Raw genomic sequence first — 25,956 nt, 5'->3', positions numbered from 1 at the left:
GGTTTACAGAGGATGGCCTCACAAAGAGACAATATCCAATGAGCAGCAGCTCTCTGGGTGAAAATGACTTGTTTATGTCAGATGTCAGAAGAATCACAATAGAAAACTGGAAAAACATTGTCTGGTTTGATGACTCATTATTCTTTCAGTGACATTTGGGTGGTAAGTGTCAGGATTTGGTTTAAACAACATAAAAGCACAAAGTTCAGGCTGGTGGTGGTTGAGGACATTTTCTTGGCAACCTTTGGGCCCTACTGCACTGCCCTAAGCCTACTTGGTTAGTATTGCTGACCACGTCCATCCTTTTATGACCACAGCGGACACAACTTCTGATGGCTGCCTCCAGCAGGATAACACATCATGTCGCAAATCTGAAATTATCCAACAGTGGTTTCTTTAACATGAGAATGAGTTTACTGCACTCAAATGCCCTCCCTGGTAATTGGATCTCAATCCAATAGAGCACCTTTGGGATGCGGTGGAACCAGAAATTCATATCATGGATGTGCAAACAAATCTGCATCAAACTATTTATGGAGACTGGAGTATAACTGCCAGAATAACATTATAACCTGAATCCAAACAGTAGTATTAAACTGTTGTAGCTCAAATGTACATTTTTTTTTTTTACAGTGGGAAACTGTTTTAGATTACAATTGGCTCACTGTAAATAGATTGTGAAATGTGTTTTGTTTTTTTAAAACACTGTATTACTTTTCCTGTCATGTTGTCATGGTAATAAGCATACACCACATGCCTTTGGCTCAACAATCCAATGATGACTGAGTTCATCGGTCCAGATTTCTGAGAGTCCTGGACTGTCAGACACATAATAATGCCACTTTGCATAACCAAAACAAAAGAGAAGACTACAACCGAGTCGGCAGTTACAGCACCGCCTGTGATTCAGAGGAAATTAAAAGTAGGGATTGAACTGAAATTAGTGGGAGAGATGGGAAAAATAGGAGGGGGGTAGAGAGGGACCACAAAGAAGAGATCAATATCTTTTGTATAATTACCTTCAGCTTCCTGGGTTGCTAGGAAACCAAACAGAAATGAGAGAGAGAGACGTAGAGGGAGAGATGAACACTGAGACCGAGATTAATTTCAGGCTTTCACAGATTTGCAACTGTGTTTAAATAAAGCTCGCGCGAGCAGACTGGAGAAGTGGTGAAGAAGATGAGGAAGAGAAGTTGAAAAGTGCGATATGGGGGATTAAGTGGAAGTCAGGGGAGGAGTGGGGGGGTGGTATGTCAGTATTTCAGCTATTACATGAATAATGGCTGAAATACTGACAGTGATTGTCTCTTCGTCTGATCTCGCTCTCCACTGTTTCCTCTCACCTCAACCTCCCTGCCCTTGAGTTTTCTTCTTTTTTTCATCCCTCATCTGCTTTGTCTCAGCTTCCCGTCCTTCTCCTTTCTTCCTCGGTTTTGTAAACCTGCTGTAAACCTAGCTGTGTATTCACAGGAAAGAACAGCAGATAGCTTTGAAAATGAGCGCTGCAATTACACAATCATTACACAATCCATCAGTTGTAATTATCTATATTACAGACTGGGGACATTTGTAAATGTGTCTCTTCTCTCAACCATTATCTCACGCTCGGAAAAAGCGCTCGTGGAGATGTGTGAACACATTAAATAAATGTAAACAAAAAGCACTGGGCTGTAATCAGTTGGATTGGAATTACGCTGCAGGAAAATCGTGCAAAGGTCTTCTTTAGGGTCATCATGCATGCTAATTTAAGCAACAGTGAGTAATTTTTGCATTAGCTTTATGGATCGGCTTCATTCAGAGGCAGCAAATGATGGCACTGTTCCTTTAAATGGAGGGGGGCAGAGGGAGAGAAAACAGGGAGAGGGAGAGAGAGACGTAGTAGAAAAACGGGGGTCGGTGTGTGCGCTGTCTGCTCTCTGTCTCGGAGAGGTGTGTAGGATTAGCTGGATTTTACTGAAGAAAGAAAGAAAAAGAAAGAAAGAAAGAAAATAAGAACTTGCAGCACATAGTTTGAGGATTTTACTGAAGATGTTGAAAGTATTTTAAGGAGGCTTCCTTAAGGACATGCTGGACATGTATGGAAACAAACAGACGATGTCACTGACTGCTGATGGTGGACACAGTGCTTTTTAAGGACTCACAGTTACAGGATTTTGAAACTTCTGCTTTGTTTGAGACTTTTTTTCCCTGATTTAAAGTGACTTTTTCAGACGAATCTGTGCATCTCCCACATATGTTCCTGAAGACAATTGCTCTCCTGAGACGTGGATATGTGTGAACATTTGTTAAGCTGACTTTAAAAATATATCTCATCTCAAATAAAATTAAATATGCATTGCTTTTCTATAAAGAGTTTAACCGTTTTTGCCACAAATTCACATTTCTAGCTTGTTGATGCTCCTGTTTATTTGCCAGTGAATGTGTCATAACTGTGAGTGGAGAGCCAGCTGATGACATGAACTGATGAATATTTAGCTAATCCTCTGTGGATACAACTATTTTTCATATTTATTTTTGCCCTCATCTAAATCATAATCCAGGGGAAACAAATCTCACCTGCTTACCTGAAGCTGCTTTTAATCAAAAGAGAAAAGAGAGATGGCACAGAAAGACGGAGGAACGGAGCAGGGGCGTGTCAAAACAGATGATAATCTGGGGGCTAAAGCCATGTCCGGGGGCCCTACAGCAGGTGGAGGAGTGGTGGTGGAGGTCAGGGAGAAGAAAGGCCCCCTGAGAGCTGCAATTCCCACAATGCCTTTCCCTTTGGCGGTCATCTGTCTCTTTCTGAATACCTTCATACCTGGACTTGGTAAGATAAAAATCACACTTTCTTCTTCTTTTCTTTTCTAATTCCCTGTAATTTCACCTGGTTTTTGGTTTGGTTTGGGGCTCAGGTGCAAACAGTCAGCAAACTCACAAGACGAGGTGTACAAATGTAAAGGCAAAAAAAAAGAAAAAAAAGAGAAGAAGAAATACTATATGAATTAGATCAGAAAACTCAGAGGAGTGAAAAAAATAGTCTCCCTCCTTGTATTTTCTTGGGTTCTTTTATAAATGTGTGAGAAAAGTGTTAAGAATGAGACCCCACTCACACATTGTGTTACAGTAAGAAGCACACGGGCTCAGTCTGCCAGGTGTTAATGCACAAAGTCCATGTGGTGTCACTGCAGGTCATTCTGGGTACAAAGAAAACGCCATCATTTCTGTACATGCAGCTACATCATCACAGCAGGTAGACACATCATCACTGAGGACACACTCAACATGTGTCATTTTCATACAAAGCTCATGTGACTGGGAATCAGATGATGCACAAATCCACATCTAATCATCATATTTGTAAAGTGCACACACATTGCATTTTTCTCAATTTTCTTTTATCATTTTATTTAGAAATGTATTTTTTTTTCTTTACTAAAAAAGTGTATGCAAGAGCTGAATTAAGCTCCTGGAGCTGACAACATAGGCAGCCAAATGCTTGTAGATTTATCCAAATTGAAACTTTAAAAAATTATACATTTAAAGGCATTTCACATTTAGTTGAATCTGCAGCAAAAAAACAAAACAAAACCCCCCTAAAATATGAATTTAAATGACAACAAAGCAGCAGAGCTGAGTCTGACTCACTTTAAAGTGTGCACAATTCACCCACACATTCTCAGGTGTGTGATGAAGCCGGTGGTCTCGCTGTGTGTGTATTTCTAAGCAGACATCGACCCGGTTTGCAGCTCATTAGCTAATGGAAGGGTGTTTCTGCCTTCTGTTCTGCCTTCTCCATCTAATTCCTCCACTTTGTCACATTATGTAACATCTGGTAGCTAATGACACACAGATACGCTCATCGCCACTACATAACAAAGCCCACCACCACCGCCAGACTGATACACGCGCACACACAAACACAGATATAATGAGCGGCTTACTTTATCTGCTGTCAACAAATTAATACTGCTACATTATGCTTTGAAAGACACAGATTTAGTCACACGCATCCGCACCCCGGCATTCACACACAGCTGTTTACTCATCAGTTCAGTGGTTTGATTCAAACGCAGCAGAGCGTAAAGAATGACACCATGGAGCTGATTTCAAGGAAAAGTAGAATATGTAGAAAGCAATAAAGTGAAAGTCACTATGAGGAAAAGATTTGGTGACATGCAGAAAACACCAGTTATAAGGAACATACCTGAGCTCAATTCACCAAATAACCAAGGGAGAGGCTTCCCCCTCCCCACATTTCCTCCCCCTCTGATCTAGCAGGCATATCTCATGGGATTCATACTCCTCCCTACTCTCGCCGTGTTTATTTGTTATACTTCCATCTAAAAATAGCCTTCAAATCCCAACTATTTTCTCACATTTATTCCTATTTTCCTCCCTTTCGACTCACATTCAGGAGTCTGTTTGCTGCCACCTTTCTCTAAGTGTTGAATTGTTGACTCCTCGAGACTGCCACAAACATTACAACAGGGTCAGCAAACCCCCGCTGACCTGTTTTCCCTTTTCTTGACAGGAGCACAAAATTGATCCCTAATATGTGCGGAAAGCAGCACTTCATCGAAGAGCGTGTGTTTACAGTGTGTGTGTGCGTGCATGTGTGTCAGTTTGCCTGAATGCGTTGACATTTCATTGAATAGCTGCGGCTAGTTGCCATGACAACCCTGACTAAAACGAACACAATGCATGCATGGCAGTGTGTGTGTGCGTGTAGTTTGGCTCTAACTGACTGGGACTGAAAAGAGCGTCTCGATCTATTCAACCTGCCGACAAAATAAAATTTAGAAATGTGTAATTGAATTTGGACCATGAGCCAAAGCTGAGCCCCCCCCACCCCCACCCCGGACATTCATGCAAAGGTACAAGAGGTCAGGATAACAGGTGAAACAGCACCTGGCACAGTAGTAACTATTATTGGTATGACATCTCTGGCACTATTAAAGTGAAAGCAGAGAAAAAAAGTACTACAGAAACCTAAAGATCGGCTCCAGGTTTGTTCAAAGACAAAAGATTCTCCTTTGTGTCTGATTGTTGGGGCACACTTGAGTCTAAAGCATTGAGATAAAGCAGCCGGCCTGCCTTCAGTTTTTCAAATGTGACAAAATATGTCTAATAGTACTTCTTAAGCTGAATATTTAACATGCTACAAATAGATTAAGTGTAAAAACTTTGCACGGAGCTGTGTGACGGTGGTGTCAAAGTCAAACCATTTCATGTATAGTAGGTAGTTCATATATCATGTGGATATTGACTAGTAGGCTCAAATCTATCCAGACGTGTTTCCTCAGCCTCTAACATCAACGACTACACCTCTGTGCCGACTTTCAGGATTTAAACAGCCTCTGTCTCATAAGCCTACGTAATTAAACTTTGCATTAACCCCGCCTCTGCCTGCTGACATGTTAAGAACAAGAATCTTCTACTATCCCAGCAATGTAACAAAGACTGAGTTAAAACTACAGGCGAGTACCACACAAGCTGTTAGCAGCTTCAGTGTAAACTGATACAAGAGCTGTAAATAATTACGCACACTTACTGTGGAAGAAACTGCGGCTCACTGGTTGCATTATGATATTTGCCATAAGAGGAGAGGAAAGTGTGAAGCTTTAAAACACTTAAGTGAATATATGACTTAGTCCTCTGTGTGTGTGTTCCTGTGAGATTGACTGCATGTAATATTAGAGACACTGCAGTGTGTCGTTACTGAGTTCTGTTGATATCTCGTGTCTGAATTTTTATGTGTTTACTTGCACTAAAATTAGCAGTGTTCCTCTCTTACTCCACTCAGTCTCACTTGTCTACAGCACTGGGCAAAAGCAATTTGCATGATTAATGCTCATAGTGCACACATTTTCATTAAAAATACTAATTTAAAACATAATCCAGTAGTGTATGGGTCCCAATTCTGCAACTGCATTACATTTTCTGATACTAGAAAAAAACAACAACCCTCGATTAGCATTTTTTGGCAGGCATCTGGCAGCTTTTCCTCATTCTTTATTCTGTATTCAGTGGTCACTCAAACTAAATTCTGTCAGGTTACGTACGGGCGAAATTCATTGAATTTGACATGTAAAACCAACAGAAACAGAGAATATTGCATCATATTTGCAGGAAATGATGAAGACAAAAGAAATGGAGTTTGTGATGAATGGTTTTTTTAAAAAAACTGGTACATGTTAATAATCGCTGTTTCACTCAGGTTGGCGTTCATTCTTGGTCTAATTTGGATACTAGATGTTGTTAGCTTGCCAGCTTGGGTCATTCAATTGGAGAGGGACTAACTGAGAGCTACACGCTCTCTCCTCACCAGAGCCGAGAACGCTGCTTGTTGTCATTAGCTTTCTCTAAACTGAGGACTTTATATTTGCTAAGACAGAATGTGTCATCCTCCAACAAATTCAGACGATGTATGACAAGGAAGAGAGCAGGGCGACAAAGCACAGGCTGACCTGGATATTTAACTTAGTTTCATGTTAAATATGTGTTCACAGGGCAAGCCAATTCAGCCAAAGACATGCTGTTTTGCTAACACTTTACTGGCTGCAAACACAACAACATGTAAAGCTGCTTGAAGTTCTTTAGTAGTAGGTGGCTAGCTACTCTCCCAGGGAGGGAGTGTTATCCATAGTTTTGTTATAACTATGTGACTTTTGAGTTTAAAAGCAACACTGGCAAAGGTGCGCTGAGTAACAAAAGCAATATGTCCAGTGAGGTGATACTCCTTAAAAGTCAGGGGCAAGTTCAGCCTAAAAATGCTTTGCAAATGGCTGCAGGCTGAAAAACATTTCACTGAAACACTCTGCAACTGTCCATGAGGTATGTTTGTTTTTCCTTTGGTGGTTTTGTCAGAAGTGTTACCCAATCAGCAGCAACTATTTTAAAAATCGTGTGGTATCTAAAAGTCAGTGCACAAACTGAATCAGCTGTCACTGGTCTAACACGTGGGTGACATAACAGTGTGTTCAGTGCACAACTGCTCTTATTTACAAAATAAATAAATAAATGGTACTTTTAGTTAGGGATTAAGTCAGCCTAGTTCACCAATTTTTGAGGTTATTTGACAGAAAAAAAGAATATTGTACTCAGAAATATACATTGATTCGTGTCTAATTACATCTTCCAACAAACTGACACATTCTCACAAACTTAGAATTAATCAATTAAACCCACTGCTCGTTAGCTGCGTTACATTACTTCCTCGTTACTTTGTAAAAGATCTGAAGAGTACCTGCCCCATAATTAACAGACAACAATGGGCTACACCTAATCCTAATGAGGATACACATACAATCTTTCTTTTAGTTTTTAGATCTTATTGCTACTCCTGAACAGTTGTAGACTGGTCTACTATTTTTCTCCTCCCGCACATGAATTGAAAAAGCTGCATCGCAAGTGTGAAGAAAGAAAAAAAAAACATGTTTTTTTAATATGTTTTCTTTCTATCCACCCATAAACTAACATTACAAGAGCTAATGTTAAGCTTGAGTGTCATAAAAAGCACACTTGCTCTCTGATAAACAGTTTAATTACACTGAATGAAAGTTTGCTAACTCTTCAGGTCTAGCAATGTTTTATCTACTTTAGAGAACTGCAGGTAAAAGAACAGCAGGTAAAAGAAGATAAGAGCAGCTAACGGAGGCTAACAACAGAAAAAAGAGACTAAGAGCAGCTAACATAAGCTAATAACAATTAACAGAGGCTAACAACAGGTAAAAGAGTATAAGAGCAGCAAACAGAGGCAATGAGCACCTAACAGGGCCTAACAACAGGTAAAACAGGCTATGAGCAGCTAATAGAGGCTAACAAGAGATAAAAGAGCCTAAGAGCACCTAACAGAGGCTCACAGCAGGTAAAAGAGGATACGAGCAGCAAACAGAGGCTAACAGTAGCTAACAGTGGCAAAACCTGTAGCACTTACTGACAGAGAGGTTCAGTATATCCTCAGCAGGTCACCTCAATATCACTGTGATGTGAGTCATTGACTTGTATCAAACTCCTTTAACAAAGTTTTACAACCTCCTTCAGAGTAAAGAAATACGGACACCAGCTGAGGTAAACAGTAAACTCATAGCTTATACTCACAGATAAACAGTGGCAACCCCCGATTACTTTATCTAAGACTTCCAAACTACAGGTCAATGGAAGGAGGAGTTTCACATCTATATAAAGGGGGAGCTTTTCCCTTTCCACCTGTCAGCCTTAAGGTGGACTGGCCTTAAAGGTGGAGCACCTCGATACTTAGGTGATGCACCTGATTACTGGTTACTTTGAGTTGGTATGCAAATACCATTTCATCTAACCAATACAGCTTTACAGTTCACATCCTCCTTTGTTTTCTGGTCCTTTCTCTTCCTTCCTGTTTTCTCTCTCCCTTTATGTCTGCTTCTCTTGCTGTCTTGACACTCTTACACTCCATCATTAACCTCCCACACTACCAGTGGGTGCTTTGTAGAGTTCTCTGTGTAATTATAGTAATTAGTCTGGGTAATATCTACTCACACACATAGACACAAACACGCATGTACGTACTCACAATACCCCACATGCGACATACAAAGAAGCCAAGAGCTTTTCACACCTAGAGGATTGTTAGATTTCTCTAGCAGAGAACTGAAAGATTTATTCTGACTTTATTATTGCATCAGCTCAACGTATATTGTTAAGCAAAGTATATTGTTAAGCACATATATTTGTTCAGGTTTTACCTAGCTGGAATTATTTAGTGAAGTATTTTCGTTATAGTTAGCTTTGTGCTCTTTGATTACATGCTGACTAAAATGCTCTCCACTGATCAATTTACTGTTTTGATGGTTTTAATATGATCTAAGAATTAATCCAACATATAATACTTTTGGAAATATATTTAAAGTTATATCATTTTTTCCCTCTGCAAAATCATCTTATTAGACAGATTCATGGTAATATTCACTTGGCAAGTGATCATTAATGCCAAAATAATAATTTGGCTTAATAATTTGACTTAATTTAAACTTTGTTAATCAATGTTGTTTTATTTGACAAAGTGACACACGATTCGAAATTCGAAGCGCCCAACTCTGCAGCTCTCATATCATTTTACTATCTTTCAGTTGACTGTTTTGGTTTTACATTCAGTTATCCTTCATCACCTCTGCTTTCTCAGATTCAAATATTTCTTCATTTCCAAGAAAGAACTTGTAGGTTTTGGTGTGTTGAGCCAAACAAATACTCCAAATTGTTTTGTTTTTTCAAAAACGGATCTAATATTTAGTTGCATTGCTATTTGATGAATTATATTAGAACAGACAGCAAAAAACTTCATTGGGAACACCTGTTCAACTGCTTGTTAAGACAAATATTTAATCAGCCAATCACATGACCAAGACAACCTGCTAAAGTTCAAAGTGAGCATGTTTGTTGGTGCTAGATCGGCTGAGTATTTAAGAAACTGCTAGAGTTCTCTAGAGTTTACAGAAAATGGTCTGAAAAAGAAAAATTATCCAGTGAGCAGTACTACTCTGTTGGGAGGTGAGCAATGACTCAAAAATGCCTTATTGATGCCAGAGGTCAGAGGAGGAGACTGCTTCAAGCTAGGAAGTAAACAGTAACTCAGTAACTCTTGTTACAACCAAGGTATGCAGAAGAGCACATCTGAATGCACAACATGTCGAACCAGGAAACGGATGGCTACTGCAGCAGAAGACCACACTACTCCTGTCAGAAAAGAACAGGAAACTGAGGCTACAATTGAACAATAGAAGGCTGCTTGGTCTGATGAGCCTTGATTTGTGCTGTGATGGTAGGTTAGCCCTGTGACAGACTGACAGCCTGTCAAAACGCCACAGCCTACCTAAGAATTGAAGAATTGGGGGGTTCTGAAGGTAAAAGAGGGTCCAAACTAGTACTAGTAAGATCGACCTAATAATGCATCCAGTTTATTCCAGCACTTCAGTGAAAACGACACATGTGAACAGTACCTGACAGAGACTGCTGAAGTTGGAAGTCATACAGAAAAAGTAAAAGTAAACAGACCATAGAAATCCTTCTGTGCATGCCAAAACTCTGATGGAAGTGATGCGTAACCATTCAGCTACCAGCTGGCTGTCAATCACAGCTCATGTCTGGAGGTGGGCAGCTCCTAAGGCAGCCAGAGCATCTGCTGGTGGGTGTGGCCTCTGTGACCTGAAAATGTCTGTGCCTGATCAGACCACGTCGGTCCTGGGTGGACTCTCATTTTAGCCTGCTGTTGCTCTTTCTGCTCGAGGCTTTGGAATGAGCAAAGAAAAGATGAGGGTTCATCTCTTCCTTTCCACCAATGTATATACTTACTTATCTTACTTTTCAGTGACAGTCGAGTATAAGCCTTGTGAGAGTAAATATTACATTTTATGTCACTCAGATTCATCAGATGTCCTGGGACAATCTGGACTCATAATATCGCAGCGCTTCTGTTGAAAGATTCATCACGGCACAACTGTCTCCAAACGCATAGTTAATGAAAGAGACTGATACTGGATGGAAATTTTGAAGCAGAGAGAGAGAGAAAATAAAGAAAATGAAACAGACAAAAAAGTGAGAAACTAACTTATACATGAGCTGGCCTTTCCTTTCTACTTAGAAAAAAAGCACACACAGCCGGCAGCCTGGCAGAGCCTGCTCCTCCCTCCCCCCACCTGTTCTGCTTGCTGTGTTATTTGAATTTCACCAATGTGACAAGAAATGGAGCTGGCAGAAAGGAAGGGCCAAGCCCATGATGCACACAACGCCCACCAGGCATTTCTTATGTCGCATTCAATATTCACAGTATTTAGAATTTACAAAAGGCCTGCGGAGAGCAAGCCCGAGCGTCAGCTGATTGTCTGAACAATTTAGGCTTTTGTAGGTTTTAAAAAGGTTCTTTGATGTTGTGACTTTGAGAAAATACTACACTATCACACATTCAGACACATAAAAGCTATTTTAAGCTCAACAAGAATTTGTGAGTAAATATGACCTAATTCAAATATGACATCTGCAGCATCTTTAAGTACGGTCAAAGGATTTTAGGTTTAGGGTCATGGTTTAAAAGATGACGGTACACTGAGGGCAATCACGCCTTTGAACACTGTGGCTCTCGAATCCATTAAGTCTGCATAAAGATTGAATCTGATCATTTTTATTCTGTAAATGTCACAAGAATGGAATTTGTCTTCTGTTTATAGGTTTGTTTTTTGATTTTAGTTTTTTGCACTCATTGAAAAACTGGACCCAGAAGGTTTCCAGAGTTGTATACGTGGATGCTCAAACTCGTGCATACAGTTTCACACAGAGCATTTACTGTACAGGGGATGGTCTCCAGGCTTTCAGATAGCAGGATAAGGAGTGCAGCTGGACTTAATTCAGACAGATAAGAGTTGAACATTGAGATAATCCTGTTTCAGCTCTATTACAAACAGTCAGTGTATGTGCTTTTTCTCCAGGGCATAGACACATTGCTGCCATGGCCAGGTACTTGCCACCGGGAAAACCTTAAGTACTGACTCACTCTCTTAGACACAGAAAAAAAAACCCCAAAACAAAACATGTAGAACAGCTTCTGCAGTCTAGCTTCAGTTATTTCTCTGTGGCAGAGAGAAATATTTTGCTCTCCAGGTGTGACTGGTTGTATCACTTTATCCAGCTGCTGTTATTTCCATGCACATCTTTACTGTATACAGAGATCTGATGAAGTACTGAGAGTAAACAAGTGAATAAAGCTGTATTGAGAAGTGTTTTACTGCTTTTACCCCATTCTATTAAGACTATTACTGCTTCTGACAATTTAGAAATTGGGCAGCTCTCAACTGCTCCAATAATAATAATAAAAAAATGAAACTGAATGCATAAAATGAAGTGCTGGTTTTTCTTAGCCCAGAATGGGCCTCTGAGGGGGTGACTGCACATTTAAGCTCAATCCTTCTGCACACAGTAGCAGTGAGTCTAATTTCTTTTGTTATTTTTAACAGTAATCTAGCAATTTTCATTTCTGAAAGTTTGAATAAATATTAAAACAACGACTATTGTTGTACAAACTGGCTTCACAAAATCATTGTTTACGGTGATTTTACTTTCTTAATGAGGATGGGACATGGGTCCTAAAACTAAAAAAAAAGATAATTTCTCACATTTTAAGTGTTTCTTATGACACTGATTTAAGTTCAAGGCTTATAAGTTTCTTCTTTTGTTCGTATTGGACCTGATGCAGTACAATGGGGTGTAATGTCATGACTGACAGCTGACTGACAGCTGCAGTCACAGAAAATCTTTCTTATCTCTCTTCAGGGATTAAGTACAGACGCAGTGCTGAGAGGAAATGCAGTATTTACTGTCCATGACCATGACTGTGTGTTTCAAACTGATAAAGAGAGTTGTTCTGGTTAACTACTGTAGCAGACTGTAATTCTTTGATGGATTACCATAAGAATAGAATAGAATAGAATAGAATTCAACTTTATTGTCATTGCACATGTCACAGGTACAGGGCAACGAAATGCAGTTTGCATCCATCCAGAAGTGCTTTAGTGATATAGATATATTACAATATATATTAGCAATAATATAGATATGCAAGTATATTACAGAAATGGGTCTATTATGGTATGTTATAATGTACACGGTATGAAGTATGTTGTGAATATTCTATAACTATAGGTATGTACAGGCTGTAGTGAGTACAAGCTATGTACAGGCTATGAACAGGATATAAATATGAAAAACTATACAGAATATGAAATAAATAACTTTACAGAAATATGAGATATACAGTTATACAGAAATGGGAACTATGCAAGTTGTAAACAGTTGTAAGGTTAAAAATTATTGTATGTACAGAATGATTATTTACACAGAACTATACAGTAGTGCAGTTAAGATAAGTGAGGGTGTGGATAATTTCTACAGAGGCTGTATAAAGTGCTAGTGGTTGTGAGTGGTGGTTCAGTCCATGTTATTATTGTGTGTTTGAGGGTACGGTTGTCCATTGTGGGTGTATGTATGTTCAGTCCATGTGTTAACGTGGGTCAGATGTCAGGAGGCAGAGTTCAGGAGTCTGACAGCTGTGGGGAAGAAGCTGTTCCGGTACCTGGTGGTCTTAGTCCGGAGGCTCCTGTAGCGCCTCCCAGAGGGCAGGAGGGTGAAGAGTCCATGTGATGGGTGACTGGGGTCTCTGATGATTTTCCCAGCCCTTTTCAGACACCGCTTCCTGTAGATGTCTTTTATGGCAGGAAGTGGTGCTCCGGCGATGCGCTGGGCAGTTTTCACGACCCTCTGCAACGCCTTCCGGTCTGAGGCAGAGCAGTTCCCGTACCAGACTGTTATACAGTTGGTCAGGATGCTCTCAATGGTGCAGCGATAGAAGTTCACCAGGATGTCTGAGGACAGGTGGTTCTTCCTCAGAGTCCTCAAGAAGAAGAGGCGCTGGTGAACCTTCTTGACCAGCTTGGAGCAGTTGGTCGTCCAGGTGAGATCCTCGGAGATGTGGACTCCCAGGAACTTGAAGCTGCTCACACGCTACACAGCCGTCCCCTTAATGTGGATGGGTGGATGTGGGTCAGCATTCCTCCTGTAGTCCACGATGAGCTCCTTGGTCTTCTCGGTGTTAAGCAGCAGGTTGTTTGTGTCGCACCACTCAGCCAGACGATCCACCTCCTCCCTGTAGGCGGCCTCATCGTTGTCACTGATGAGGCCAATCACCGTGGTGTCATCTGCAAACTTAATGATGGTGTTGGAACCATCAGCAGGTCTGCAGTCGTAAATATTATTTACGACTTACAATTATTTTGTAAATACAGTACCGCGCAAAAGTCTTGTATCACCCCTTGTTTGTATAGATCTAATGAGCTTTAACACAACCTGAAGTCTCTTAGACAAGCTTTCTTGTAATTTCTTTAAGAAGTCTTCAGGAATAGTTCTCCAGGCTTCTTGAAGGAAATTCAAAGCTCTTTTCCTGGATGATCACACACTGCTTCACTAATGTTGAGGTCCAGATTCTGGGGAGGCCAGTCCATGACTGATACTTCCAGTTTTCCTTCTTTAGGTTAGCTTCTTGAGAGCTACCCTTCCACTGAGAAAATTTCTGATTCTTTGGGAAACAGCTTGTTGGTACAGAATTAACTATTTTATATCTGTCCAATTGTGTCATGTTTTGGCATTCTAGTATAGATTGTTCAGGACTTTCCTGAAAATGAGCGGAAAAGCAGCCATGTCCAAAGAAAACTTTTGAAAGACCTTCAGAAAGTCTGGAGAACTATTGCTCAAGACCGCTTAAAAAGTAACAAAAAATTCTGGCTCTTTGGAACCAAAAGGTTAAAAAATGAGGGGTGACTCAAGACTTTTGCACATTCATGTACATTTAAGGTCCCTGAAGTGTACTCATGCCCTGAATAGCTGTCTACAAATTACTCCACGATTTTGTTGAAGGCTTATTGTATTCAATATATTAGCATTTGTCTCAAAGCACTAAGTTGTGTAAGTGCAAATTACCTGTGTGATGTTTCTATTTGAAACAATAAAAAAACCTTTCTGGTTCATTTCATCCGGAGATTAACCAGAATGGAAAACTCCTCAAAGGTTTTCATCATGCTGGACTATAAACATCACAGAGATATTTGATAGCAAAGTACATCAGAACTGTTAAAACAATAACTCCTTGGATTGTTTTTGGTAACAGTATGACTTGTGGTGTTTTTCCCACAGGCACCTTCATCTCAGCGTTCACAGTGCTGTGCGGCGCTCGCAGTGAGCTGATCTCAGAGCGAGGTGTTTGCTGTGTATTCTGGCTCAACGTAGCAGCAGCCCTGATCCAGATCCTCACAGCTGTTATCATGGTCGGATGGATCATGAGCATCTTCTGGGGAATGGACATGGTCATCCTGGCAAGTCAGTAGCAGCTACTAGTGTCTGTGTTTATCTTCCCCTTTGCTTTCTTTTGTCCACCTGTGTCACATGCACTTTTAAAGTTAGTTTCAGCAAGCAAAACATAAGGTCCGGGGACCAGAATTGGCCCAGTAAAGAGTCCAATCTGGCCCGCTGAATGGTTCAAATAAAAATATGAAAGACAGCATAAATTTTTAGCTGTTTTAACTGTATCTTAATAAGTGTTTTTTCTGTGGATAATCTGTGGATTAACAGAAACTGTTCAAAATTACAGGACAATCTGGGCAATGAGCCACTGGAACTTTTTTCTGTAATTTTACATATTTTTTCTTACCATTTAAGCACAGATTTCTTTCATTTAATACAGAAACATTTCTTTATCATGTCGAAAAAACCCAAACATAATGTTGAAATTGCACTTCTTTTCCTAATATTGAGTTATTTCATGGTTTAAATGTGTAGTTAAACTTATTTACACTGACAGAAAGGGGAGTTTCACCGGTCTGGCCCAAACCAGCCATCACTGACGGCAACCAAAGCCCTCCCATGTTCTCCAAAAATGACTCTGTTTGCACTAAATGCCCTCCAGTAAATTATCTTCAGTTACACAAATCTGCGCTCCCTGACCTGCTGCTGTTAAAACAGAGCTTATTTTATTTCACTTAGAAAATATCAAAGCTAAATATTGCATCCTCCAGACGTGGCAGAGCCAAAAAATGAAACAACATAATTACAACCCATTTTTAAAGAATTGTATGATCAGCTGGAAACCAGGGCGCTCGGTGTTGGAGATTTGTTGCTGGTTTGGGTCTTTTCAGTGGTTTTATTGGTGAAAAAAACAAACAAAACAAAAAATAAAGCAGGATAATAGCAGCATTATCCTTCAAGGCCTGTGTTGCAAAGGGATGCAATCAGTGGCTCTGGATTACAAAGTTGTTCAAAGGATTTTACATTAATCGTGCAGAAACATGAAAGAAAGAAAGATGCAGAGAACAGACATGAAAAGGTTGGGTAATTTCACCACCCTCTCTGTCAGGAACTCAGCCTCTCCTTAGGCACTGATGCATAAACAAGTGCACACACACACACACACACACACACACACACACACACACACACACACACGCACAAGAGTCACCATTGTCTCAGTGCAGCCTTTGAATTATCCACAGCCCTGTAAGTGTCCTTATGTGAGGTAACCTAATTGCTGCCTGCCTGCGCCACCAGAGTGTCTTGATTCGCACACGCCTGCGAGAATGTGCGTGTTTGCTGTGCGCGAGGTACAGTAATTGTGTGTGTGGGAGTGAGCGGCCCCCCCGGTGTGTTTTTGTTCACTGCTCCCCGCTGTTTTTCAGGCCTCTGGGCACACATCTTCTGCAACTGTTGCTGCAAAAATCATTCTCCGGTAGCATGTTGAATATTCGGGTTTGCATAAGATGACTGTTTCCCAGTCGGACTGAAATAATGCCGGCTGTTTATTTAGAAGATCAGTTGTTATTCAGTTATTCATTACCACAATACGCAGCAGGTTTGAGAGTTTATGCTCATATGGGCTAATTCAGCTTTCTTCCTCTATGCCTCTGAAAATGTGGTCTGTGTGTGAGCTTCCTCCCTCTCTCCCTCTAATGAGCCTGTGCTGTATATGATCAGTGTTTTCTCTCTCTTCATAACTCCAGCTCCACAAACATGGCTGCCGCCCTCTTCTTTTTTTCCCATCTATCTAATGATCGTGGTGTTATCTCCCTCCCACTGATCGCCTTCCATCTGCCTTTTTTCTCCATCCAGTGATTGTTCCTGTTTGATCTTCTCATATCCTTGATTCCTCTCTTCCTCTCCTTCCTGCTCACTCTCACATAATTCCTCCCACTCGCTGCCCGCTCCCCAGTCTTCCTCGCTGCCTCAGTTTCTTCTTCAGTTTTTGGTTTTCACTGGTTCCGGTCTCCATCTCTCATCCCATCGATCCAGTGGATGAGGGTTGTGTTACTGTAAATGTGTTCATTTGATCATGTAATGTACCCTGCCACTCAGACGTTTGAAGTCAATTCCAAATGTCCTTGCTTTTAAAGAAAAATAAGTTTTAAAAAAACAGACAAACTTTAAATTGTCTTTGAATTAATTTGAAATGTTGCAAGTGACAAATGATTTTATGGTTATTACTGGAATATCTACTTAAGCATACAGATGATCATTGTCAGCCACCACTGCTCCAGTGTTTCACGGGCTCAGAGTGCTCTCGAAAACAACTTTTTCGTGTTAAGGACCAAGGTTAAAACTGAAAAGCAGTTTTTTTGTTTTCTTGTAAGATACTAGCACAGCAGAAAACTGTTGCTCGTCCCAACAGATGAAAGCTGCTCCAGATAACGACTGCTAACAAACGCTGACCAGCTACATCTCGCTCTGCCTTCAGAAATGTTTTAATTCTTCGTGGCAGATTCAACAACAGGCTGGAAACATCCCTCGGAGAGTTTGGTCCATGTTGAAATGATAGCATCACACAGTTGATGCAGATTTATGGTATTGAGATCTGAGAAATTTCATGCGCAATTCTGACCCAACCATCTGAAACTGAAACTCATCACACCGGGCAATGTTTTTCAAATCTTCCGTTGTCCAATTTTGGCGAACCAGTGTGAACCATAATCTCAGTTTTCTGTACCTGACAGAAGTGACAGCCGATGTGGTCTTCTGCTGCACATTTCTGCACATTTGGTTATAATAAGGAGTTATAAAGGACTATAAAGTCCCCACCAGCACCACCCCTTTGATAACACAATGACCCTCTGGAACACAGGAGTGATGGTTGCTGACAATGTACAAAAAAATACTGATTATAATATTTAATAAATATGAGATGATAAATAACTGATTATTCTGTTAAACAATAACTTTTAAACTAAGATAAAAACTCATTTTGTTTCATCAGTGAGGATGTTTATGTTACCCCCAAAACTGCTGCGTTTATTTGTAGCTCAAAAGGGTTTCATAGTTCATACTGAACTGTTTTTCTTTGAACTACATCAGTGCTGTCAGATTCACACATCACCTTAAAAACAGTGAAACGTGTTCTCACTAACCGTCTCTTGTCTCTTTTCTCCCCCTCTACGCTGCTCCTTCACGAAAGTTTCCGATGGTAGGTGTCTCTTTTTTCCCTTCTTTTACAACCAACAGTCCCCCACTGAGTTAATAAAACTGCGGAGGATGTAGAAGCAAGTCAAAGAAATAGCGAACAGCGAGCTTTTTTTTCTAAATTTAACACAGTTATTGTAAGCCAGAAACAAACAGTTACCCTTAAAGGACTTCAACACAAATCGGAACGTTCTCACGATCTTGGCAGCAAGAGTTTGGCAACTCGCTGCTTTCTATTTGTGTGACACTGTCCTGCTCATCAGTGGACTGAGCTGTCATGGAGCCTGGTCTGCTAAGCTCAGTAAATGTTCATACACATCCATCCATCTCCCCCTCTTAACAGAAAAGTCATGTTTAATCCAACATACATGATTCAAAACTATGGTATTGCACCATGTAATATGACTAAAAGGTTAGCGACAGCTTTACTAACTGAGCTGAGCTTACCCTTGGTGTGTGTGGTTAAATAAGAGCTCCACAAGAATGCTCAGTTCTCATTCCCAGAGTTAACCATCCATTTTCTTAACTGCTTGTCCGTCTTCAGGGTGAGGAGGGCTGAAAGGACCAGGAAAATCCCTGGATAACCATGCCTACCCATTTAGAAACACCATTTAAGTTTACATGCATGTCTTTGGACTGTGGCATGAAGCTATGTTAGACACATGGAGAACAAGCACACTCCAGCCGGCTGGTGGATTCTGAGTTATTTGTCATGGATAACAACATTAAACAAAGTCTGCATGCTTGTTCTGTCAGACAAACCCAAGTCTGCTGCTCCACTCACATGACTCCCTCCTCCCACTTTAACATATATCCAACACACCGCGTAATCACACTACTGCACCTAATCTGCCAGTGCTTATTCTAATGCAGGGGGTATGGACATACATAGACTCTTCCAGGAGTTAAGCTGCTGCCATCACTGCTGCTGCTGCTGACAGTATTTCAACATCTTCCCCCACGGCATCCTCCTGTAGGTTTTGGGGGAGATTTGGAGCTTTTTCCTATGGGGGAAATGAGCATTACTTTCCTCCCTCCCTGCAGAGATAATGCTTGGTTTATAGTTCTGGGTTAAATGTGCAGCATACCTAAAACACTGCAAACTACACTATGCACCTTGCCAACCTCTGTGACAAGTCTGTTTGGAAGTAATGTGCTGCATAAACACAGTATATTTGCTTTAACTCTATTAAACCTGCTTGTGCAGTATAGGCACATGCCATCATCTTGTTGCCAAAGCTCTGTTCTCGTTTCTAGTGACTCTTACTTGCGCTTTATTATCTCCAAGCCCAGCATGTTCAGCTCACCTCCACCTGTGATGGCAAAAAGATGCAGAAACAGCTGTGCAAAAGTGTCTCAAACAACAACAACAGGATTCAAAGCAGCCTAGTTTTGCCCCTCATGCCTCGTGGTAGGCCCCACCAGGCTCCTGCCAAGTTTCGCTTTCAATTTTGCCAAATTGAATGAAATGAAGAGTAAAATCATGATTACTGTCAACAGTTCAAAATGAATGATTTGTAATTGCATGCAGGCATTTAAATTTTAAAAAAAAAATGATAGCAGGGACACCAAATGATGGAGAGCCTTGTGTTCCCTCCCTCCTCAGGCTGCAGAGACCAGGGCATTCCTCAGGATGTGTGAGGGAAGCCGCTCTCATGCTCGCTGATGGGTCGCACGGACAGCTTGACCTCTTGACCTCCCCAAAGGTGACTTTTTCATTAGTAATGACCTTGAGCTGACACCGTGTAGAGGCCGAGACGTGATGAATGGATTAATTAATGAACAGTGAAGCGAGAGGCTGCTCTTCATGGAACTCTTTAATCGCTGGCTGCTGATTGGTCACATTTACGTTTCCCGAAAATTATACTTAGCATTTACAGCCACAAGAAATATAAGGGATAATAATGATAATAATAATAAATAAAAACTATATGTGTTGACTTTGTTGAGTAATTATAAAAGTGGTGTTGGATTTTTTTTTCATTTTTCTTTGATTTAATTGCCAAATATGGATAAAGGACAATTTGTGAGCTGCTTGATTGAGCTGCCACAGGACTTTTTATCACATTTTAAATGTTGTTTCAGAGACTACCTTTAGCCTTAGCCTTAGCTTCTAGTGTATTGTGGCCTTTCCCTACAGTTTTGTTATAATATTAAATTATAAATTATAAATTATAAGATTTTATTAAATTAAATCTTCTCCATGTAATGTCAGGATATACAGTAACAGCCACAGCACTGTATGTCCATCGAGCTTCATACAAAACAATCCCAAAACTCAACATCTGATAGTCACAGCACATGAGCCCGGGCTGTGAAACGCACATGTCTTCCTGTGGAGCATGTCATGGTTACGCAATATTCACTCAACTCTGAGTAAAAACTCATGACTATGGATAGAAAATCTGCAACCAGGCGATTATCTTATCCTTGCTAATAAAGCTAATATGTTTTTTTGCTGGTCACATGATGCGCGTGAGCCTAAAATAACCTGAGAAAAAATGAGTTAAAAATGACTCATTCTTCCTGATGAATATTTGATTTGAGTTTTCATACCTCTTAAATGTGTAAATCAGTGCCAAAGGGATATAGCACATTATTCCTGCACTGTATCTAATTAACAGTCTCAAAATATCAGCTCCCACTATTAATCACTCTGGAAGACACTCTGTCTGTCACATTATGATGAAGATAAAGTTACAGGCCCATGTTCGAACAGCTATTGTTTGTTTGTTGATGAGAGTTGGTGGAAGCGCCAGCTCCTCCCATTAGAAACTCTGAGCTCCCTTTTTGAAACATTAATCAGATCAGAAACATTTAAAGCTGATTAATTCACTGTTTCGTGTCACATGCAGCCAAACGTAAGTGGCGCGTTTGTGTGATGGATAGTGTGCAATATTCAAGAGGGAGACTGAAGAATGTGGTTCAGCTGTGTAAGTGGGGAGAAATGCGCATCACTCTGTAAGTTGCAGTGGAATTGTTGAGCCAAACAAAGCCTTTCCCATGATACCCCATCAGCTTTCTCATGCACCACATCATTGCCCTATTTCCCTTAAAAAATACCCAAGAGTATAACAAGTCAAAAAGGCTATAAAAATAAAGTAAATGGCAATGAAAAACAGTGTAATAGATCAAAATTATTAAGTGCGTTGGCAGGAAATAAGTGCTTAGCTCAGCTGCATTGTAATAAATCAGTCAATCAATAAATAAAATCAGGTTCATTTATACACTATTTTTTTCCCTGACTACTAAGACTTTAAATGCAGATACCTTTGGGGAAGAACATTAATGACCGGCTATTGTACATTTTTTAAGTTATAATAGAGTGCTGTTTTTTCTTTGGCAAGAGCCAGGACTTAAGGGATTGCAAATGCTTACGTTTAAATCACCATCAGCTATTTTATGCTTAGACCTGATTCTTGTGGATGTGAAGTTTGGTTTCTCGTGGATGTGTGACTGAGAGCAGTGGTAGGGTTTAGCTGGGAGCGGGCCACCACAATAAAGACTCTTAAAGCAATGAATCAGCCCGACATTTGTCTTCAGTGTAGCTGTTAAAAGTATTGACTGCAACAACAATCACTTAACTGAGTGGTGCAAGGTCAGTGTTGCTTCAGGATGTGTTTTACAATAATAGACTGCTTATAGAGATTACGATAGAAATGATAAAACGACCTTACAATAGCAAATAAACAGCTGCAGTGTTACACCGTAAAGCTTAATCACTCACTGGTCATTTCATTAGGTATACCTCACATGGCAGCAAGTCTGTCCATTTAGGCATGCAGACGTGATCAAGATGACCCACTGAAGATCAAACCAAACATCATAATGGGGAAGAAAGGTGATTTAAGTCACTTTGAATGTGATGTGGTTATTAATGGTCTGAAAAAGAGAAAATATCCAGTGAGCAGCAGTTTCTCTGGAAGCAAATGCCTTGTTCATGCCAGAGGTCAGAGGAGAATGACCAGATTTCAATGGCCAAAGTGATAGGAAGGCAACAGTAACTCAAATAACCATCTCTGAATGCACTACACCTTAAAGCACATGGGCCACAGCAGCAGAAGACCACTGGGTGCCACTCCTGTCTGCTATAAACAAGAAACGGAAACTAGAGTTCACACTGGCTCATCAAAATTAGACATTAGGAGATTGGAAAGATGTTGCCTTGTCTGATGAGTCTCAATTTCAGCTGCAAAATGCAGATGGTAGGGTCAGAATTTAGCGTAAACAACATGAAAGCATGAATCCATCCTGCCTTTTTTCAAAGATTTAGGCTGCTGAGCCCCTGAGTACCAACTGAGCATTGTTTAAACACCACAGCCTCCACAGTGGCCACAGTGTACCCATCTTCTGATGGCTACTTCCATCAGGATAACTCACAAAGCCGAGGTCATCGATTTTTGAACATGACAGTGAGTTCAAATGACCTCCACAGTCATCGGATCTCAATCCGATAGAATGCCTTTGGGATGTGATGGAACAGGAGATTCAGCCAACAAATCCGCAGCAACCGTGTGATGCTATCATGTCAACATGGACCAAAATCTCTGAGAAATGTTTCCAGCAACTTGTTGCATTTGTGCCACGAACAATTAAGGCAGTTCTGAAGGCAAAAGTGGATCCAACCCATTACTAGCAAAGTGTACCTAATGAAGTGGTTGTGACTACTGACTATAGTTTAAACAATAGCAAATCTCACCAACAGCACTTTATCATATTTTAACAGTGGAATTTGTTTGCTGCTGAAAAGAAACAGTAAAAGCGTTTTAAATACAGGCACGCAAATCATTTCTTATGACATATGAAGCTGAAAAGTGGACTCGTAATAATACAAATTCATTCATTCATGTGATTTTTACCCCATACTTTGTAATGCTGATATATCACTTTGAGTTTTTTTAATGATATTAGTTATTTTAGACAAATGCCTTTTAGGAAGATTTCTGTATTTTAGTTGAGAACACCAATATTTTTATGTTTTAAATGTGCACATGTTGTACAGTGTTAGTGTGTGAACATAGAGGTAATGATAATGATGATGATGATAATGATGTCTGTAATGGTGATGATATCTTATGCCTTACAATGGACTGATGTTCTCCCACATGTGTTTTTGTATGTGTGGTGCTGGAGTTTCTTTTCATAGATCTAAATAGGAAACAATTTTGTCACAATCCTTTTTTTTTGTTTCTTTAGTGTGTTTAAGGGGGAACATTAAATAGATGTAATGCTTTTTTTTTAAATTGTAGAACAGTATTTTTTTTCTGCATGAATCTTTGGTGTCAAATGACCACTTGCATAATTTATGATTGTGGCTTATTTTTGTGGCTTTGCTGCGTCGGTATTAAGCAGTTTGAGGCAAATGATACAAAAGTCTTGCAATTAAAAGTCATTTTAGTCCAAATATGGGAAACTTGTAACTGTATGGTGCGTGCTTTGTTGAATCAATATATGCCTCAGTCATTAACTACAATGATTTGTTGCACATTTATTAACTGCTTCCTACTAACCTAACATAAAGACTTCTTGGTTATTCACCCTCTAACTTAAAGGTGTTTCTTATTTAGCATATTGCTCAAGGAGTCCTCATAAGTTAAAAGGCCAGAGTGTCTCACCTGCATTCAAGCTGGCTTAATAGCTGCAGTCTCTGTTTTTCATCTGGAAACCATAAAGCAGGATTTATGCTTTACATTTTTATGTAAATAAATCATTTGTGGATGGACTTTCATTTGACTCGTATTATTGAACGTGTCTGCTGGTTGCAGACCGTGACATGTTTGACATTTTGCTCCAGTATAAACTTGATTGTTGAAAGTCTGTTTCATCCAGAAACTGTAGTAATGTGCAAAAGTCTTGAGCAACCCTGTATTACTTTGTATTTTGCCCTCAGACTATCTTGTCATTTTTAAGACCAGTTGCTCAAGAACTGCGGGTATTGAGCAATAGTTCTCCAGACTTTCTGGAGATCTTTCAAAGTTTTTCTTTAGACATTAGCTACTTTCCCACTTATTCTCACTCCAGCCTTGTACCATTTTCATCTTTATGTTTGATTGTTAAACCATTTACCATTGAAATATGAATCATTCAGGCATAAAACAGGCACCAAACCCAAGGGAAGAACCAATGCTGTGTCTACTTACAACAGACAGTTTTGCAAAGATCTCATTTTAAGTTGTACCTTTAGGCACTTTATTAGTAAAAGTCTGTTGCAAAAACAGTTAGACCCAATTTTTTTGTTGAATCTACAAAAAATGCCAAAGATAAAACAGTCTGACATAAAATTGTATTTTTGTTGTGATTCCCAAAGAGCAGCTGAAAACTGGATGTAACTCCCCATGCTGTGTAGTGTGTCCTTCAAAAAAAAACCCCAGAAAACTGGACAATTAGAGGAAAAAAGAAGTGCAACGCCTGAAAAACAAAAGCTATGTACAGCATAGTGTCTGGAAGTTGTGTGCTTAAAAAACACAGGGGAAAAAATACAGTAAATATGTGACACAGGAGCTGAGAGGTGCATTCAATTTGCTGTTCACCGAAGCCTAATAAGAAATGGTCTCAGTGCAAAGGTGAGCCTTCTTAAGGAAGGGAAAGAGGAAGAAAAAGGTTGAAGTACACCTAATTACACAAGAACTGGATTGAAAATTAGTGGCAACAGGTCGGATGGAGTGTAAAGTCCACATTTGAGAATTTTGGTTCAAATCATCATCAAACTGAGGTCAGGAGAGAAGTACAACAGTGAGTGCCTACAGCCGTCTGTAAAACAGGGTGTCATGGTTAGGGCCTGTATTTCATCCCGTGGTGTTGAAGACCTTGGAGCAACATGAACCACTGCAATACCATCTGGAAACCTTTATTTTTAGCATGCCAATGATCCCAACACACACATCATGACACATGACTATCGGTCGTGGATAGGCCTCCCCAGAGTCCGGACCTCAGTATTATTTAGGCAGTGTGGGAGCATTTTGACAGAGGATAGAACAAAAGGGGGGGTGCTCTAGCAATGTTACTAAAAATTAAATAATTAATTATTGTTGAAATTGTGCTTTTTAAAGGTATCTTTGGTTGGTCATCATCTGTTCAGGTTATTATAGTTATTTTTCCTGGTCCAGCCCACTTGAGATCACATTTGCTGTATGTGGGCCAGGAGTTAAAATGTGTTTACCAAATATGAGGTAATTTAGAGTTTATCTGATTTAGAGGCTGAGATGTGCAGGTCTTGATTACTTCATAAAAATTAGCTCCCATGATGCTAAAAAAAAAAAGAAAAAAGAAATAAATGTTTCATTGACCTTCTCCACATTTACGAGGACAAACCTGGTGCAAAAACACGCTGAAGAAACTTGATCAAGTCTGGGTACAGTAAGAGCAGTTTGGCTTTTTGACTGTACCCAGACTTGATTTCTGTCACCAAATAAGGATTTCTTACCCCTTCCTTTTTTCTGACCAGATGTCTCTTCCATGGCATCCTACTAACACGCCCACCATCCTCTGTGTCATGTAAACACAGCCACAGTTGAGACAACTCTTTTTCAGCTCAGCAAGTTGGAGTGTCAGTACAGACATCCAGGGCACTGGGATGAAGCGCAGCACCTACGTGGGCTAGAAAAATGTCTTAATCCAAACATGGATGCTGGATGCCCGTCTTAACCAACTGCCACACAGCCAGGGTTTATAAAGTAGTTCTAAAAAGTATTTTGAGTCCTAATTTGATAGACAGGATGTTTAGATAGATTTTCTAACATTATTATACATTATTGTGTGTAAGCCTTGAGGCAGTCCGAACTGCACTAACAAGGCAGTTCCCAGAGAGCTATTAGCTAAAAACTTGTATATCACGGCATGCCGTGCAGTGTGCCCTTGAGGAAGCTAGTATCTGGTACAGGGCCCGAGCGATGAACTGGACCATCAGTTGATCCATCTACTGTTCACTGAAGCCAAAATGGCCTCAGTGGAAAGGTG

The 25,956-nt window shown here is 40.2% G+C and overlaps 1 protein-coding gene across 1 annotated transcript; it reads left to right on the top strand.

The window, feature by feature from the left end:
* The first annotated feature begins 1,868 nt into the window (after positions 1 to 1,868).
* Positions 1,869 to 23,725, top strand: LOC100690633 (protein stum homolog). Its single transcript, XM_005449663.4, has 4 exons — positions 1,869 to 2,809; positions 14,692 to 14,874; positions 17,993 to 18,001; positions 19,604 to 23,725. Exons 1-4 carry the CDS (start codon positions 2,599 to 2,601, stop codon positions 19,636 to 19,638), a joined length of 438 nt encoding a protein of 145 aa, XP_005449720.1. The 5' UTR covers positions 1,869 to 2,598; the 3' UTR covers positions 19,639 to 23,725.
* Positions 23,726 to 25,956: the final 2,231 nt, after the last annotated feature.

The sequence above is a fragment of the Oreochromis niloticus genome, linkage group LG15 (genome assembly GCF_001858045.2).
Source record: "Oreochromis niloticus isolate F11D_XX linkage group LG15, O_niloticus_UMD_NMBU, whole genome shotgun sequence".
Taxonomy (NCBI): domain Eukaryota; kingdom Metazoa; phylum Chordata; class Actinopteri; order Cichliformes; family Cichlidae; genus Oreochromis; species Oreochromis niloticus.
Note: the sequence above shows the minus strand (reverse complement) of the source record. Positions and strands in the feature narration are given on the sequence as shown.